Below are 18,155 nucleotides of genomic sequence, written 5' to 3'. Positions count from 1 at the left end.
GGCGTCTGATTCAGTCAATGACTTTGATGGAACTAAATGAAAACGTGATAAATTAATGTCCGATATTTACAGGCTCCCGCTAGACGGCGTACTCGAGCATTGCGATCGCGAATAAAGAGGGGTCAGAATGAGTTATGAATGTCTGATATTACTTAGTAAAATGATGCGTTATAAATACAAAATAATTTTATACTTTCATTTTTTTCAACCGTGGTAATCTTAGTTTTAAGGCCTAATTGTAATTATTTTTATGCTAAGTGTAAAAAAAGGTTGAATGAATTTTTATATTGAATAGCATTAGATTTTAAAAATGTAGAAAAACTCAAGTAATTTATTTTTTTATTTATTTATTCTAACTTGAATTTAATGCAGGGTATTATCGTCAGCATAGCAGTAACCTTTTTAAAAGATTGTGATCCCAGCAAAACTTTCAATTCATTCTTTATAAAAAAAATTTAGTCAAATGAAATAAAGAAGAAATTAATATATAATAGTAAATTTTATTAACTTTATTTCAATTGCGCATCAAACATATGCATTTATTTAGTTTTACATTAGAGAAACAGGAATTAAATTTTATAAATACATATAAAAATAATTTTTCACCTTCTTTCACCTAACTTTTCATTTTGTATCACAAAAACTATCCGATTTAGAAAAATTAAAATTAACAAGGTCAGTTGGTTGATGTTATTGTTAATTTACGTCGCACTAGAGCTGCACAATAGGCTATTGGCGATGGTCTGGGAAACATCCCGGAGGATGATCCGAAAATTTGCCATCACAATTTTGATCCTCTGCGGAAGGGATGGCACCCCCGCCTCGGTAGCCCGACGACCTGCGCGCGAAGTCGAGCACTTTACGGTAGCACAGTTTAACGAGGACCAATACCGCACACCCTCGGTCCCTATGCAGACTGATCCAAGTGAGACAAGGTCAGTTGGAAAATATGCAAAAAAATAAATAAATAAAAAATACGTAAAAAAATAAATAGTTTATGCATTCGAACGGTGGGCAGAACAAGAAAGTGTTAAACGCTCTAGGAATAGCCGGAAACGGAAATCGAAAAACAATAACAAACACTCTGAGAAACTTATTATTTTTATGTCTGTGCTCTTGACATAATGAACTAATAATTTGCGCTGTTTAAATGATTCTTAATATGTGATTTTGGTTCCTGACTGATGCTAACATTTGTTGAATAAAGGATTTCTAGGGGTGATTTCCGTAACGGTACGGAAATATTCCTCATTTCTACTTACTGAGGTAGTCAATAAAATTTTAAGTTAATCCCTTGCCTTTCGCCATGCTGAAGCCAAGAAAGTTTGAATTATTACTATGTTCTCTCCTGTCAATCAAGCAAAAATACGTTCATGCGGAAAACTACTCCATGCGGAGTAACTGAGAGAGTGCAATCAATTTTTATCATAGAGAGAAATTAAAAAAATATATATATATATATCTTCACTGAAATAAAGTTGTGATAAAATTCAACATGTGTGATAAAACTTTCTCATCGAAATCTCAGTTACCGGTACACCGTGATGTTCATACTCCAGAGAAACCTTATTCATGCAGTGTGTGTAAAAAATCTTTCACACAAAAATCTTCGTTAAAAAAGCACTCTCTTATTTATACTAGACAGAAACCGTATACATGCAGTGTGTGCCATAAATCTTTCACACATAAATGTTATTTAAATCAACACTCTCTTGTTCATACTGGGGAGAAAGTTTATTCATGTAATGTGTGTGATCAGTCATTCACTCATAAATCTAGTTTATATAGGCATGCCCTTGTTCATACTAGAGAGAAAGCTTATTCATGCAGTGTGTGCGATAAAACTTTTTCATCGAAATGTCAGTTAAAGATACACTCTGTTGTTCATACTGGAGAGACGCCTTATTCATGTAGTGTGTGCAATAAAACTTTCGCACATATATCTTCTTTAAAACAACACTCTCTTATTCATACAGGACAGAAACCCTATTCATGCAGTGTGTGTAAACAATCTTTTACACAGAAAAGTCATTTAAATCAGCACTCTCTTGTTCACACTGGAGAGAAACTTTATTCGTGTAGTGTGTGTAATCTGTCATTCGCACATAAATATAGCTTGTATAGACATTCCCTAGTTCATACTGGTGAGAAACCTTATTCATGCAGTGTGTGCAATAAAACTTTCTCATTGAAGTCTTATTTAAAGATACACTGCATTATTCATACTGGAGAGAAACCCTATTCGTGCAGTGTCTGCAATAAATTCTTCAGGCGTAAATCTTCATTAAAAAAACATTCTCTTGTTCACACTGGGCAGAAACCCTATTCTTGCAGTGTGTGTAATCAATCTTTTGCACAAAAATATAACTTAAATCAACACTCTCTTCTTCATACCGAAGAAAAACTTTATTCATGTAGTGTGTGTGATCAATCGTTCACGCAGCAACCAAGTTTATCTAGACATTTCTTTGTTCATACAGGAGAGAAACCTTATTCATGCAGTGTGCGATAAAACTTTCTCATTGAAATTTCAGTTAAAGGTACACTCTGTTGTTCATACTCGAGAGAAACCTTATTCATGCAGCCTGTGTGTTAAAAGTTTCTCATCCAAATCTCATTTGAAGGTACACTACCTTGTTCACACTAGAGAGAAACCTTAGCCAGATTGTGTTTGCGATAAAATATTTGAGCATTGAAATTTTAGTTATAGATACACTCTGTTGTTCAAAACTTGAGAGAAACTTTATTCATGCAGTATGTGTAATAAATCTTTCTTGCATAAATTTAGTTTAAATAAACACTCTTATTAATGTTGGAGAGAAAGCGTATTCATGCAGTGTGTGAAATAAATCTTTCACTCAGAAATTTAATTTATGTAAACAATATTTTCTTCATTTTGGGAAAAACTCTATTCTCGTGTGATTAATCTTTCTCATTCGAATATAGCTGAATAAACATTCTGTTGTTCTGACATACTGCAGATTATACTTATACCTGCAGCTTCTCGTTAAAATGTCAGTTAATGATACACTGATATTCATACTTTAGAAAAAACCTCGTTCATACAGTTTGTGCAAGAAATCTTTCTCACGTAAATCCATTTTAAAGAAAGAAAAACTTTGTTCATGCATTTTTATTTTATTTATTAATTTGAATTTTTTTTTATAATTGTTTGAAATTTTCCTTAATTGCTTATAATAAATTTTTACAAAGTATTATTCTGTAATCTGTAAGTAAATTGACATAAATTTTTTAAGTACATAAACTCTTTCTGCATAATGTTGCCAATAACTCTATTGCCAAGAAAAATAAAGCCATAGTTTAAGTGCCTTATACTTGAAGCAATCTGATGATTTTAAACTAGATTATATAATCTTGCCAGGATGAATTCTCATAGCATTAGAACAGACAAATAATTTAAATATTTTAAAAGTTAATAAAAAATTTTAAAAATTGCCAATCTGGCAATATTTTTCCATGAAAAATTACCTAAATCGCTGCCTTATTCTCAGTTTTTGCAAATTTTTATGAGCCCAGGTAATGCAGCATTGGAGTAAGTTTTTAAATATTGAAACATTAGACTACAAATGTTTTTCATTTTCACAAAACTGTGGCTTTTCTCCATATTGATGTTTTGCGACATTTTCAAAATAAGCGTAGACAACACAGGCTTTAGATAGGCTAAACTTCACCTAATAGTCAGAAGTAGTAGTTGCAAACTCACAGCAGCTATAAAAATGGCAGATTATTCGCAAAAAAAGCATAATTTTATATTACGACGAAGCCTTCGATAAACAACCTACAAAATTATTTTCTTGTTCATATTGGATAAATGAGTGATGTATTTTTTGTGGGTGTTCATATAAGTTAGAAAGTAACCTTATTCATGCAGTATGTGCTATAAAACATTTTCATAGAAAATTCTTTTAAAAGAATACGTTCTTGTTCATATTGGATAAATGAGTTATTATTGTGATGTGTGTGAAAAATCCTTTGCAATCAATATGAGTTTAACTGTAGATTATATTGTTTAGTATTGAATTAGTATTACAAATGTTTTTATAAGTTTTTCACTCAGAAATCTAATTTAAGTAATCACAATTTTGTTAATTCAAAAGAAGCCTCGTGCGATGATAAATCACAAAAATACAGTTTTAATTATAATTGAGTTGTTCTTACTGAAGACAGTTTCTGGTTGTACTATGTTTAATGAATATTTTTCAAGTAACAAGAGGAATGGAACTTGTAAGATAATCAAGCAAAAATAAATTAGGTTGGGATTCAAATGTTTCTGAGGTTATAAAAAAGAAATTTCTCAAATGGTTGGAAGATCTGAATATACTGCATACAGTGAAAATTCCCCGTCACGCTATTCTGAGAAATAGTAGCTTAAGTCTTCATGTATTTTGCGACGCTAGTGGTCTGTCATATGCAGCTGTTGTTTTCATTAGATGTGAGACAGAATATCAAACAAAAGTACAATTGTTACTTGCTAAATCAAGAATAGCACCTTTAAAAAGAATATCTTTTCCTAGACTTGAACTTCTAAGCTGTTGCATTGGTACTCGTCTAGCAGATTTCGTTAAGAAAAGCTTAGAAATAGAAAATGTCAAAATTCATTATTGGTCCAATTCTACAACTGCTTTACAATGGATCCAGAAAGATGAGCCATGGAGTGTGTTTGTCAGAAATAGAGTAAAAGAAATCCGTGCTCTTTCATTAGGAAATTGGCGACACGTTCCCGGTCACTCTAATCCAGCCGATCTACCATCACGCGGCTGCTCGGTAACAAAATTATTGAGTTCAAAGGTGGTGGGAAGGTTCTTCCTGGTTGAAATTACCTGAAAACACATGGCCTCTATCTGAATATAAAATTGATGAAAAAGTTATCAACAAGGAAAAAGAAAAAAGAACAACAATACTCGTAAGTAAAAATTTGCTTGGAACAAACCAGTTTTTTTCTTATTCTTCAAGCTACACAAAGAATGGTTGGAAAATTCTAAGATTCCTTAAAAATTGCAAACTGTCTGAAAAAGATAGGAAAAAAGGTGGACTAACTCAGGCTGTTTGAGGCAAGAATTTTTTTTATTAGCAGTGTTTAGGAATGGTACAAATTCATTAAATGACGTCAATTCATCAAATGAAGTACAGAATTTGAATACTGCTCCAGAGTTCTTCCCTTACGTTCCTCGGTTGAAATGAAATTTATTAAGAAACTGAAGATAGAGAACTTCTCGGTTAGCTTGGTTACTTACCATGTCCTGAAATTTTTTTTTTTTAAATTCTGAATTGAATAATAAATTGACACTTCGAAAACAGTTCTTAGCAGAAATTTGTAATTTTCTCTAAGAAGCAACTATTTTCTGTTTTGGGAGAAAAAAAATCCGTAATTTGCAAAAAATTTTGTTTGATCATGCTTTATGAAAATTTTGTTTAGTGTTGCTTTCTTAAACCAGAAATACAGCAATTAACAATGAGCAGATAAATTATTATACACATGAAACGAACTAAGTCCACCAATTAAAATTTATCCTCACTTGCTGTAGAAAAGTTCAATGTTGAAAGAATTTCATTTACCTTGGCTCAAAAAAACCAATGATAATTGTTTAGTTTTTCTGAAGACATTAATTTGATAATACAAAGAGGAAATAAATGCATTCTTCCTTTTATGTATCATTTTTGTAGTTTTCATTCTTAAATATTTTTTAGTTTTCCTTTCAATGTAATGCAAATGTGTGTTAATTCCATCAAGAAGTCATCCGCAATGAGTATTTTCTCCTAATGCTAAATCTAAGAGTTCACTTGTCTTCTGGGCTTTGTTCAAAATTTCAAACCTACGGACTTGAACATTTATGGTTGTAAACTGAGAATTGAATCGGTCATTCTAAACCAGTTATAAAATAAAATACTTAATTAAAGGATTAAACACATTTCTAAAGAAATTAAATTTATTAGACCTATGGTAACTTATAGCAGTGAAATTTATACTTTGAAGAATAAAAAGTTAAATTATTTTAAAAGAGTAAAATATTTGAAAGATATGTTAAAATAGCAAAAATAAAAGTGCGAGAATGAACATACTATAGTCTGTAAACAAGAACCTTCCTCACACATCTAAACACAAATGAAAATATTGGTCATTTAGTGTTAAAACACCGAGGAAGGTTCTTGTTTATAAGACCGAAATTTAAGTATGACCTTTTATGTATCATTATTTATGCTTTATTAACGCTTTTATGTGCAGCACAAAAATCTATGTTTTAAATACTAATTTAAATAAAGTTCAAATAGTTGAACCAAATCAAAAAAAAAAAAAAATTGCCACGGAGGTTTAGAGATAATAGTGAACTTGATAGTTTAATTAAACAGAAAAAATTTAAATCGATTTATAAAATCAAGACGCTAAACAAGTTTATTTCTTTTGAACATTAAAATTTGATTTTATCTTCATTTTTTTTTAAATGTTTTGATTTTATCTTCATTTTTTAAAAATGTTTGAAAAATTCAAATTCTATTTCAGAACCATCACTCAGAATACAACGAGCTAAATGTCACTTAATTTGTAACGTTTTTGTTTTAAAGAATTTCATTTTTAGAATCGATATTAAAAATGTTATCTAAATGTTGTTAATTGCGTTACTCTTAGGTTTGGCTGAAAACATAAAAACATCTCTAGCAGCAAAATAACTTGGGTTCTCGTTGAACTAATATTCATTAATCTTGACTTAATAAAGGTAAAAAGATCCAATGTTGACCCTATATAGAACTGTTAGATTAACATAATATTTCATATCCATTATTCAGCCAATATCGGCTCTATATAGAATTGTCCATTTCACCCAATATTTTGCAGTCACTTTTCAACCAATATCGGCCCTATATAGTTATTATCCAATGTTAAAAGCCATTCCAGGACTTACACGTCCCGATATTGGTCCGTTATTGAGATAATTTTGAGCCCAACTGGGGCCATGGTAAAATTGTTGCTAGACATTTAAAACTTCCTTCAAATTGTAACTCAGAACTTAACCAATACCTAAATTTCTGAAAGAGAAGAGAAATATTTTAATCAAACATTTTATTTGCCATTAAAACTGTTTTTTTTTCCTTTATAAATTTCATGGAATAATAATAATCAAAATAATATTAATAATTGCAAGCATTTAAATTGTATGCATAATAAAAGTACAAGTAGTAATGCAAATCTAAAGGACAATGACAACAATTCGGACTTTATCAACTATAATAACAGATCAAATCAGAATTGAACAGATTTGATCAAATTAAAACTTGAAAAAGAAATGAAAATAAATTATATACCCAATATTTATCTCAATTTACATAATAACTTAATTCATGTAACTTAATAAATAATAATGTAAATAAATAATTGAAAATAACAAGGGAAATAAGCATTGTAAAATTATCTGACCTACTAGTCTGGTTATTAATTTTAAAAACATGAGTAGCATGACAATTATATTCTAAACATTGGACATATGATATTGTTACATTTAATAATGATTATAACAATAAATTAATTATGCTCTACAAAGGGATATTTAGATAAAATTGCGCTTCGTTTTTTTTGGTGCATAATTAGCAAGGGATTCAAAATATTGCATAGTCATTTTGTGTTTCTTTCCGGATCTTTCAATGCGCTCTTCAACAACATTGCCAATATCACTGGCTATTTTCTTTCTGGCATCACACAGCTCGGCGTAAGTGTTAATTGGTCTACCAGCATCGGTTTCTGAACAATTCAAACTTTTCAAATGCTCCCTGCATAAGATCAATTGGTAAGTACCTTTATTGTCTTTCCGCGCTGTTCTGCCTTTGATCTGAATCTCTACTTTTTCATCCAAAGAAAAGAACGTCTGAATGACATGAATACCTCCCTTTTCTTCCAAACTGCGGTCGTTTGACTTGTAGTCGATTCCCCGACCCATGGTTTTGGTGGCGAGGGTCACATTGTGTGCAATACCTGCCTCGTTTGCACGCCATTCCATTGCTTCAGAATCTTCATTTCCAGTTAGTGTGTGTAGGCGGTTGATATTATTTTTACATTTCTCAGCGAATAATTGCATTTCGATATCGGTTTCGACGAAAACTAAGACGGCGCGATTAAGGTGAACATTTTTTACAACATCGAATATGAAAGAAAGCCAACTGTCTTGCGTGTCCAGAATAAAAACATCTTTCGAGGGTTCGAAAATAAGTTTTCGCTCTCCGTAGAAAGATGGCATTGCAGGCATGGTCTGAATTCCATACTTAATTATTGCGTTTCTTTCAGATTCATTTAGAGTCATAAGCGTGCCACTCACACCAAGGATGTTTTCATAACTCAAAGGTAAATTTGCATAAGAGATGGAGCCCATTTTCACTGACAAGTAACCATAGTTCCTATAATTTTTGTGTTCATAATTGTCTTTTTTCAATCTGAAATAATTGAACACGTTCTGATATCGGACGAATATATTTGTATAATAAATAAGAGAAGAATCTCGGTAAGAAATGAATCCATCTTTATTAATTTTGTATGTTTCGTCAATCACTTTATTTGCGCTGCTTTTCGAGACGAAAATTGCGTCATCAACCATCTCTTTTAGATTATTTTCAAACAGATCGGTGGTACTTTTTAAAAATGTACTGAACTCACCGTACTTTTCACATTTTATGCGTAAATTGATGAACTCATTAATTTTTCTCAGCACCGTGTCTGTCTCAGTAATACCACTTTCAACAATTTCCCAAATCTCCGGCTGAATTTCTAATAGCTCTTTCATGTTCAAAAATACAGCAGGATTATAAGTATCACCGTAAAAATCTTCAGAGAAAAATACATCAGCCTCATCAATTAAAAGAACGGTTCTTTTAAAATCTTTATTATTATCCACTACTTTATAATTAAGTTTATTTAAGACAAAATCCTCAGTAATAGAATGTAATGAACTTTCAATACCGTTAACCTTACGAGTCAATGTTTTTTGAGCCATGTCGCCAAAAGTATTATAACTTATTTTAGACTTTAAATCAAATTGATTAAAAATAGAAAAAAAGGGATCGAAATCTTATTCATCACGCTTTGCTAACAAATCACTGTAGCATACTACAAATGCTTCATTTTCTGTCAAAGCTATTAACGCAGAGATAAGACACAAAATAAGTGATTTTCCTTGACCTGTTAAAACCTGAACAAACTGTTTTGGCACCCCAGTAGCCTCGTGGTCAACACCCAAAAGTCTCAGTATGCACAAAATTTGAACACAATGTGGTTCTATTCTTTTCTTTATGATTGCAACATCTTTGGATTCTTGAAAAGACCAAACTGAAGCTAAGTTAGGCCAATAAAACAGGTAGAACGTTTTGTTTAAATTTAGGGGTCCATTTTTAAAAAGGCAGTTTTTTCACTTTTCCCAGATCTTTCTTAAGCTCTTTCAAAATTTCAGCGATTTCTAAATTTTCCAAAGATACCATCTTTTTCGTATAACGGTTGTAACAGTCTTCTAGTATGTTTTTGTTAATTTTTATTTGAAACTCATTTTTTCCAGCTGCTCTACTCACCTCTCGTTCGCAAAACTTTAAAGCTTGCTGTATCCCAATCTGATTTTGTTTGCGAGAATTCAGGTAGAAGTTCTCAACGCTGTCAAGAGATTTTTTAAAATCCGAATAATCTTTGCAGTTTTCTACGACGCATTGAAATGGTAGAGTACAGTCTCTTACGAAGTGTTCCAGATCAGTGTAGTCAGTTTGATCTTCGAAATGAGTAAATGAATGCCCAATGGCGAGTAACAAATCCCCCACCGATTTGACGCAATCTTCATCACTCCAATCTGCTTTATTAAATAACAATATTATAATATCCAATAACTTTTTTATCGTTTCAATCACAAAATGCTTAGGAGGTTCTCCTTGTTTTTTCTCGAGTTTTTCAATGAATCTTTCAGGTTCTTTAATTTTGTACGCTGTAATGTTGCCTTTTGTCACCTCCTCGACAATTCCTTTTAACTCCTTAAAATACAAAATCTTAGAAATGAACCATGCAAAATTAATTCCTTTTAAGTGTTTCAAAAATTCGTTGTACATTCTCAAAAATTTAATCATGAAGATTTCTCCGAAATTTCGTAAACAAGCTTTATGAACTATTTCCAGCAGTTTTTTCATCACGGATTCCACATCAGATTTAAATATACTGCAAGGTATTGGAAGTTTTCCAACAAGTGAGCGTCTGTGTTCCCAGTATTCGTTGTATATGTCCAGCAAGTTAGAGAAGTGGTGTAACAAAGAATCGTCTTCGTCAGAGCGAAGGACATCTTTTATAACGTCAATTTGCTTAGTTAAAATACTACTATCGATGTCCGTTAGGGTAGAACTGGTTGCAGAGAAGTAAGGATACGTCTGGAAAATGAATTTTATAATGTTTTGAGTAGCGACACGAAATGATTCTTGACGTTCTTGTTCACTCACTTGAATGAAATTTACAAAGCCAGTCAGCACAGATGATGACAATTGCTTAAAACGAGCATTCGATTTGTCGCATAAGATAGGAGCGAGGGCACAGTCTTTTAAAAGAAACAATAAATAAAATAGGTTACAAACCAATAGGGCAGGAAAACTTAAATCATAGTCTTTTCGGTGGATTGCAAAGAACTAATCAGCATTATAAATACAGAATTTTTTTGAGCGATTTAAATCGGGATTATTTTTGTAACTTTGAAGTTTATGATCAGGAAAAAATTTGTACAGAAATTCCTAAAATAAGAGACGGCTCGTGGATAAAAGAAGCGAATAAGTTAGGAATTAAATTTTGCGATTATAAAAACATGGAAGGGTCGAATTCAGAAACTAAAGAAATTGATTTACTTATCGGAGCCGACGTTTGCGGTAAACTTTTCACAGGTATTATTAAATCGGTTTCAGAAAATTTAATTGCATTCGAAACGCGATTAGGTTGGACACTTATGGGTAAAACTCGTGATCCTGAAAACAGTAATAGTACCAACACAGTTTTGTCCCTTCATGTGGCTCAGGCTAAAATTTCGGATCTCTGGAAACTAGATACGTTAGGGATATTAGACCCANTAAATTTATTCAAAAATAAATTTCACTTTTCATACAGAGATAATTAAAATGCACTGGGGTTCATTTTATATTTTTATTTTATTGGGCAAAAAAATTCGTATTGTCTTCGTAGCGTAAACATCGATATCCTAATCAATATGTAAACCTGAAGACATGAGCAATATTTAATAGCCAGCATGTCATGGGATAAAAATTAAGAGACTACACAAAAAAAAAAATTATCATATTTTATTCAAAAATAAATCAAATAGTCGAAAAAGTATGTTATGCAATTTAAATGCACAGTCAATAATGGAATCTAAGATTACCTTAAATATAACTGCTTAATACTGTATATAACATATTAAATGAAATCTGATGTATCGAGAGAAATATTCGTGATCATTGAAATATGCGGTAAATTGATGAAGCTGGTTTTAAGAATGCTTTTAGTTCTAATTAGTATTTTATCTCACCAGTTTAATTTTTTAGAACACAAAATTTTTTTATTCAATTATTTGTTTTGGAATTATTCAATTTTGTAAAAGCTTCTAAGTTTATCATCGATCTTATTTGATATAAAAAATAAAATAAAAACTAAACAATTAAATATTACAGAACGTACAATAAATTTCTTATTTGAGTGTTAAGATAGTCGTCATCACTAACCTTTTCTATGCATGAAAAATTTAGATTACACAAAAGCACTTGGATCACTCTTTCACTTCAAAATCACTCAAAACCTGCTTGGTTTTTGAATTAGTTATATGTAAAAGATTTTACAAAGCATATGAATATTGTATTGTTAAAAAAGACTAATTTAAGTTAAACTTAAACAATGTTACTTATTTGTAATGTTTATTAAATAAAATTTCTCTTATTGATCTAAAATTTCTCAAAAATATGATGAATGAAGGTGAAAATCTTATATTCTAAGCGATTCTATCCTAAAGATAACGTAGAAAGGGAATATTTTTTTTGTTAAAAGGGTTTTGTTAGTACTAATTTAAATTAGCTCAGTTTTTCAGTAAAATAATAATTTTTTTATTTTAAAATTTCTTTACGGTGATCATTACTGTGTCTCAATTTTATGTTTTATTTTACTTTTTTTACAATTATTCTAAAATATAAATTTAATTGATAATTAAATCACAAATTTATTAAAAACATTTCTTTCTTTTTTAATACAGTTTTTATTAAATCCCATTCGGATCTGTAAAGGGGAAATTTTGTAATCGAAATTTTAACCACTTTCCAACTAGCCAGTGTACTCAAATCTCTTTTTGCAACACTATGCCTGGGGACAATGAAGGTTTCTGTTGTATCATTGTAGCTACAGGAAGACTTTTATCACCAAATAAAATATTTTGTTTGTCCAAATCTTCGATCATTTTCGAATAACTTACGTACTGTAGTTCCAAATGCAGCTCTGTGTCTGAGAACAATATAAGTTTTAATTTTTTCTGACCACCACAAGCAGAATTTGTCTCTATTATCTTATCTGAAATGTATAGTTGATAAATATTTTGACCACTTTTTAGCTAACTAGTGTGTTTAAATTATAAATGTAATTCTGTGTTAGATGACAATACAAGTATCAATCGTTTTCTGAACTGCTCTGAACAGATTTTTTTAGCTATTTCAATGTCTAAGAGAACTTAAAGCCCATCGAAATTTCGATCCCCTACCAACAAGCTATCGTGCTCTAAGTTCCAACTAGTACCTGATGCTAATACAATTTAATATTATTTATTAAATCATGCTAATAAAGTTTATAGCGATATTTTCACTACTTTATTTATCGAAAATTAAGTAGTAACTCAAAGAAACTGGCAAACATAAAACTAAAATAAAAATTTGAAAAGCTATTTTTTTAAATGTTTTAAATTGGAAAAATGTTTTAATTTTTGTCTGACTATAATGGGTATTATAGGTCTCAACTAATATAGAGTAAGAAGCTTCTGTCACCTTCGAAAAATTACCCTTCCTCCTGACATCTTTCAAAAATGCTCTACATTTTTTATTAGGGCTCAGAAAAATAAAATTGTTTCCTATTTTTGTGTAATCCTATTAAGCTATTATCCACTTAAAAAACGTACTTTTAATAAATTGTAATTTGTTGTTTTTAAATGAACATGAAACGTTTTTACACCTGATATTATTTTTGCCCTTGCGTTTTTGATAAATTAAGGTCAGATTTTCATATTAGATTGCTTACTTATTATTAAACACTGCAAATTTAAAACGAAAATTAATTATTACCCCCCCCCTAAGAAATTAAATAATGATCTTTCCTGCTTCTACTATTTTAATTTAACTAACTGTGCCGTCGAAGTATACTATTGAAAAAAAAGTCCGTCCATTTAATTTACAACCAGAATATTAAAAAGGCTCTTTAAAACGAATCTTTATAAAATCCATCTCGTTGTCAGCCTTATTCAGCTGCCACTTTTGGCAAGATATGTCTGCTCTTAGCGAATAAGTAAACGTTGTATAAAATTAAGCTCTTATAGATGTCTGATTTAGAAAGGCGCCTCTGGCAACCCTATTTTTGCTCTTTCACTTAACCTTCATCGTCTTCCTGAGTTTCGATTTAAATATATTCATATATAAATGAGATGCAATAATAATAATAAATAAAAATCACTATAGAAAAGGATAGCGTCTATCTATATCTTTATTAATCAAGATCGGTTAAAACAAAAACAGCTTGCACTATTTGAAATTATTTAACTGCAGTTATACAGACAGCGTAGCGTTTCTTAAAGGAATTATGCTACTTAGAAATGAATAGAATAGATATCATTCCTATTTTAAATAGTGTACCATTGAACTGGAAACATTAACTTATTGTATGCAGAGTCATAAAGTGTAAGAAAGTGCACATCTGCGTAGGGCTCGTATGAAGCTTTATCATGGTGATATTAAAAATAATAATAATTAAATAACTTTAAATTTTTTTTAATTGCGCAGCATTGATAATTCAAAAACACTTTTGTTTTAAGCTAACGATGAAATGGGAAAGAAGGCAATAATATCCTCATGTCGAGGGGGGAAAAAAAACTTTATAAATCAAAAAAAAAAATTAGATAATTAGAAAATAAGATATATTTAAAAATTTTTAGACTTTTTTTTTATCTGGGTCCTAAAATGCAAAATTTTCTAATCGACACAAATGTTTTGTATATAAATAATGAAAATTTAATGATGATATAAAAAATTTGAAGGGTAAAAAAATTAACAAATTGAATTGGATTTTTTTTTTTAAATAGAGGTTTAAATATTAGCGATTCTATTCTAGGAATAACGAAGAAAGAGAATATTTTTTGTTAAAAGTTTTTTTGTTAGTACTGATTTATAACTTTGCTCTGTTTTTCACTGAAGAGTAAATTTTTTAATTTTAAAATTTTCATACTGCGATCATTACTGTAATTTAATGTTTTGACATATTTTTTGCAATTATTCTAAAGTATATTTTACTGACCACAATTAACTTAAATGAGAATGGTAAAAACTACTTTTTCATTTATTATACTATTCATATTATGAAGTATTTACATTTATTATACTATTCATATTATGAAGTATTTACATTTATTATACTATTCATATTATGAAGTATTTATATTCATTTAAAACATCCTATTTAAGGTAATCAATTTTTAAATTAACGTGAATTATTTTTGCACATGAAAATATTGTTTAAGAAAAAAAAATATTTTCATAATTAAATTGCAAATTTATTAAAAACATTTCTTTTATTTTTAATATAGTTTTAACAAATCACATTCGAATTTGTAATGGGGAAACATTGTAATCGAAATTATAACCACTTTCCAACTAGCCAGTGCATTCAAATCTCTTTTGCAACGACCTATACCTGGGGATAATGAAGGTTTCATTGGTATTGTCATAATGGTCTGAGATATTATTACTTTATTGTGTTTTCTATTTTTATTTTATTTCTTTAAATTAATTAAATTGTTTATTTTTTTTCCTTCTGTAAATTTTGGTTTAATAACACCAATTTTATAATTTTTTAAACTATTTTCCAGACATTTTCTTGCCGGTTTTCACGTTTTAAGATCCACTTTCTTTAATTTTCCTCTACATATATATATAGTACAGAAATATTAACATTAATTGAAAATTCCATTTTTTCATATTTAGTTTGCAAACACATATATATTTAGGATGAAAATAAAATTCAAGCAATAAAATTGAAAAATTTAATTATCTTTTATTTTTTTTAACAAAAAACTTACTTTATATATTAAGAGGAAAAATATTAGTCTATGCATTGATACAGAGTAGGTGAATTATTTTATGTGTGATGGAAGAAGGCAACTGTTCACATTCAGGAGTCATTAATTAACGAATCAAAACTGTTCACATTCAGGAGTCATTAATTAACGAATCAAAACTGTTCACGTTCAGGAGTCATTAATTAACGAGTCAAAACTGTTCACATTCAGGAGTCATTAATTAACGAATCAAAACTGTTCGCATTCAGGAATATTAATTAACAAGGATTAACTACAAATAAATTTTATTCATATATTTTCAAAAGATCTTAAGAGTAGAACAAACAAGAAATTCCTATGAATAAAATTTTAATTGACATTTAATCATTGCACTACTATGATCGGGCTCAGCCAGACGTTTAAATGCAGTTAGTTTTACAAAAATAAAAACTTCAAGTGTATTGCCAGCTGTGTATTTTAAGAATAAATTGTTCAAAAACTGCAAAAAAACTTTTTACATCAAGATCGGTCACTCTAAAATCCTGTCAGCTCTTACTTTGCCTTAATGTAAAAAATTGAAAATATATTCATTATTTATGGAACATATAAATGTAATATTTGGGAAAAATTACTGAGCTAAATATGTTGAAAAGGATTATTAATAAATTAATTAAATGAACGTATAAACTTTCTTATGAAAAACAATATGTCTTATAAATTAATATTTGTTATAACGTTTTAATCGGTAAATATTTTTGTGCTAGTATTTCGAAGAATCAAATGTTGACTGTTTTTACATAGCTTGCTTTTGTTTTAAGACAATTTATCCAACAAATAATAAAAAATTATAAAAGGTATCTTTGTTTTAATTAGCATAAAAATTAACTACTTTTAATATATATTTAAAGTGTCTGCCAATATACATTTCACGTAATTCGTATATACGTAGATTAATTCGATAAATAAATGGTGTTGTTTTTTTAATTTTTATAAATCAGATTGTCTTACCCGTCTTGAATTTTTTGAATATCACATTTTTTGAAGAATCATCCGTACTTAAACCAGACGTTCACAACTTCTTTTCAGATCAGTCTTTTCAACCTGCTTCTAAATAGCCTTTTTCTTACACCCTAAAGAAATTAAAGAACTCCTTATGTGATTATTAGTAATCAGTAAGAAAACAATGAAATTAGTTAAAACATTTAAGATATAACCTTTGCAATGCCCATAAACAAAAGGCAAAAAGTAAAAACACCTTATACCAATATTTATAAAGTTAAAATGATAACTAGAAGAAAATGAATACGACTATGAGCGATGAAAGAATAGTGCAATTTCGGTGTTCCTAACGTTATTATTGCCACATTCTAAAAAACAGACGAAGTTCTGTATTTATCAGACGCATTGGAAGAACGCCTTCTGGGTTTGGGGTTTCAAATCGTCAAACCAGTTAAGCGTTTTTGAGTGGTCGTGAAAACTCAGTTAAATATCAAAGCACACTATACTGTAAAAAATTAAAGATCAAATAACGATAAAGAGTATCGGCACTCGGCCCTAGTGGTAATTTTTATTGTAAAATCCATTTTTACAGGTAGTACATGATCAGGAACAAAAAATCTGATATACCGTTTTTTACAGTAATAATTACCGTTAAACTACTAAATCACTTTAATTAAGTAAATATTACTGTAAAAATTACGGTATAATTTTGGGTTGTTCACCAACGAATTCGGAAAGATAGTAATACCATAGTTTTTACAGAGCTGTTAGTCTTGATCTAAGCCTACTTGCCTAAAATATCACCTTACAAGCCGCATTTGAGAACAAAAAGTAGCAAGTTAGCTGATTTTCTGTTAAGCATTCGTTAAATTTGAAAATCTCTGAATGGGATATTTGTGACTGCCATGTGGAACAAAATAAATAGTAAAAAATCTCGGCTCAATGCTTGATAATTTCAGTTTTGGATGAGGTGGTAACATTTATGTCTTACCTATATTAATCTTGAATTTTCAGACCAATATGTTAAGCAAAACACGAAAATATATTTATTTACGTAAGAAAAAGGGCTAATTCACGAGCCAATTATCGGAGAACAACATAGTAGACTTTTGAAAAAATGAAGAAAAAAATATTATTGCATTTTTCAAAAGTTTAGAGTTTTCAAAAGTTCAGCATATGCGTTTTATTTGGAGAAGAAGATCACGAGAACCTCCGAAACTTGATTTTCGAAAAATGAATAAGTTACAACATAAGAGTGCTTAGCAAGACACGCTAGGACATGTATGAACATTCGCCATCTGCTGATTATCGGATTTGCACACTCATATCAATACTTTTTAGCATAACACTGTCATTTCAACTTTTTTTATTGAAATAACTTGGTTAATTATGCACGAAAAATACGTTTTAATTTGCATGACATACTCACGTCAGGCAAGTCTTGAAAATGGGCGTCTATTTTTGAGCACTTAAAACAAGACAACTGTTATTTCCCATTTATTAATTTGTCAAGCGAATGGAGTTTTTAATCAGGTAATAGCATACCGCTTCAATTTCTTGAGATTATTTATTTAATCAAGATTTAATTTATTTAACAAGAGAAAAAAAGCTTATTAGCAAGATTTAACAAGAAACAAACCAAGAAAAGAAGAAAAAAATATTAACAGGATTTAATTACCAAGCAAGACAAGATTTAATTTATTTAACAAGAGAAAAAAAGCTTATTAGCAAGATTTAACAAGAAACAAAACAAGAAAAGAAGAAAGAAACATTAACAGGATTTAATTACCAAGCAAGACAAGAATTAATTTATTTAACAAGAGAAAAAAAGCTTATTTACAAGATTTAACA

General features: G+C 29.7%; 1 protein-coding gene across 1 annotated transcript; it reads left to right on the top strand.

Annotated features, from left to right (window-relative positions):
- The first annotated feature begins 1,495 nt into the window (after positions 1-1,495).
- LOC107445198 (zinc finger protein 658B-like) lies at positions 1,496-2,512 on the top strand. The gene has a single exon (XM_016059543.3). The coding sequence runs from the start codon at positions 1,496-1,498 to the stop codon at positions 2,510-2,512; it is 1,017 nt and encodes a 338-aa protein (XP_015915029.2).
- The last annotated feature ends 15,643 nt before the right edge of the window (positions 2,513-18,155 follow it).

This window comes from Parasteatoda tepidariorum, chromosome 2 (assembly GCF_043381705.1).
Source record: "Parasteatoda tepidariorum isolate YZ-2023 chromosome 2, CAS_Ptep_4.0, whole genome shotgun sequence".
NCBI classification, from domain to species: Eukaryota; Metazoa; Arthropoda; class Arachnida; order Araneae; family Theridiidae; genus Parasteatoda; species Parasteatoda tepidariorum.
The sequence above is the reverse complement of the archived record's forward strand: the minus strand, read 5'-3'. Positions and strand labels throughout refer to the sequence as shown.

Coding starts and splice junctions, on each gene's coding strand:
- LOC107445198 (XM_016059543.3), top strand. CDS start 1,496: ATGTGTGATAAAACTTTCTCATCGAAATCTCAGTTACCGGTACACCGT.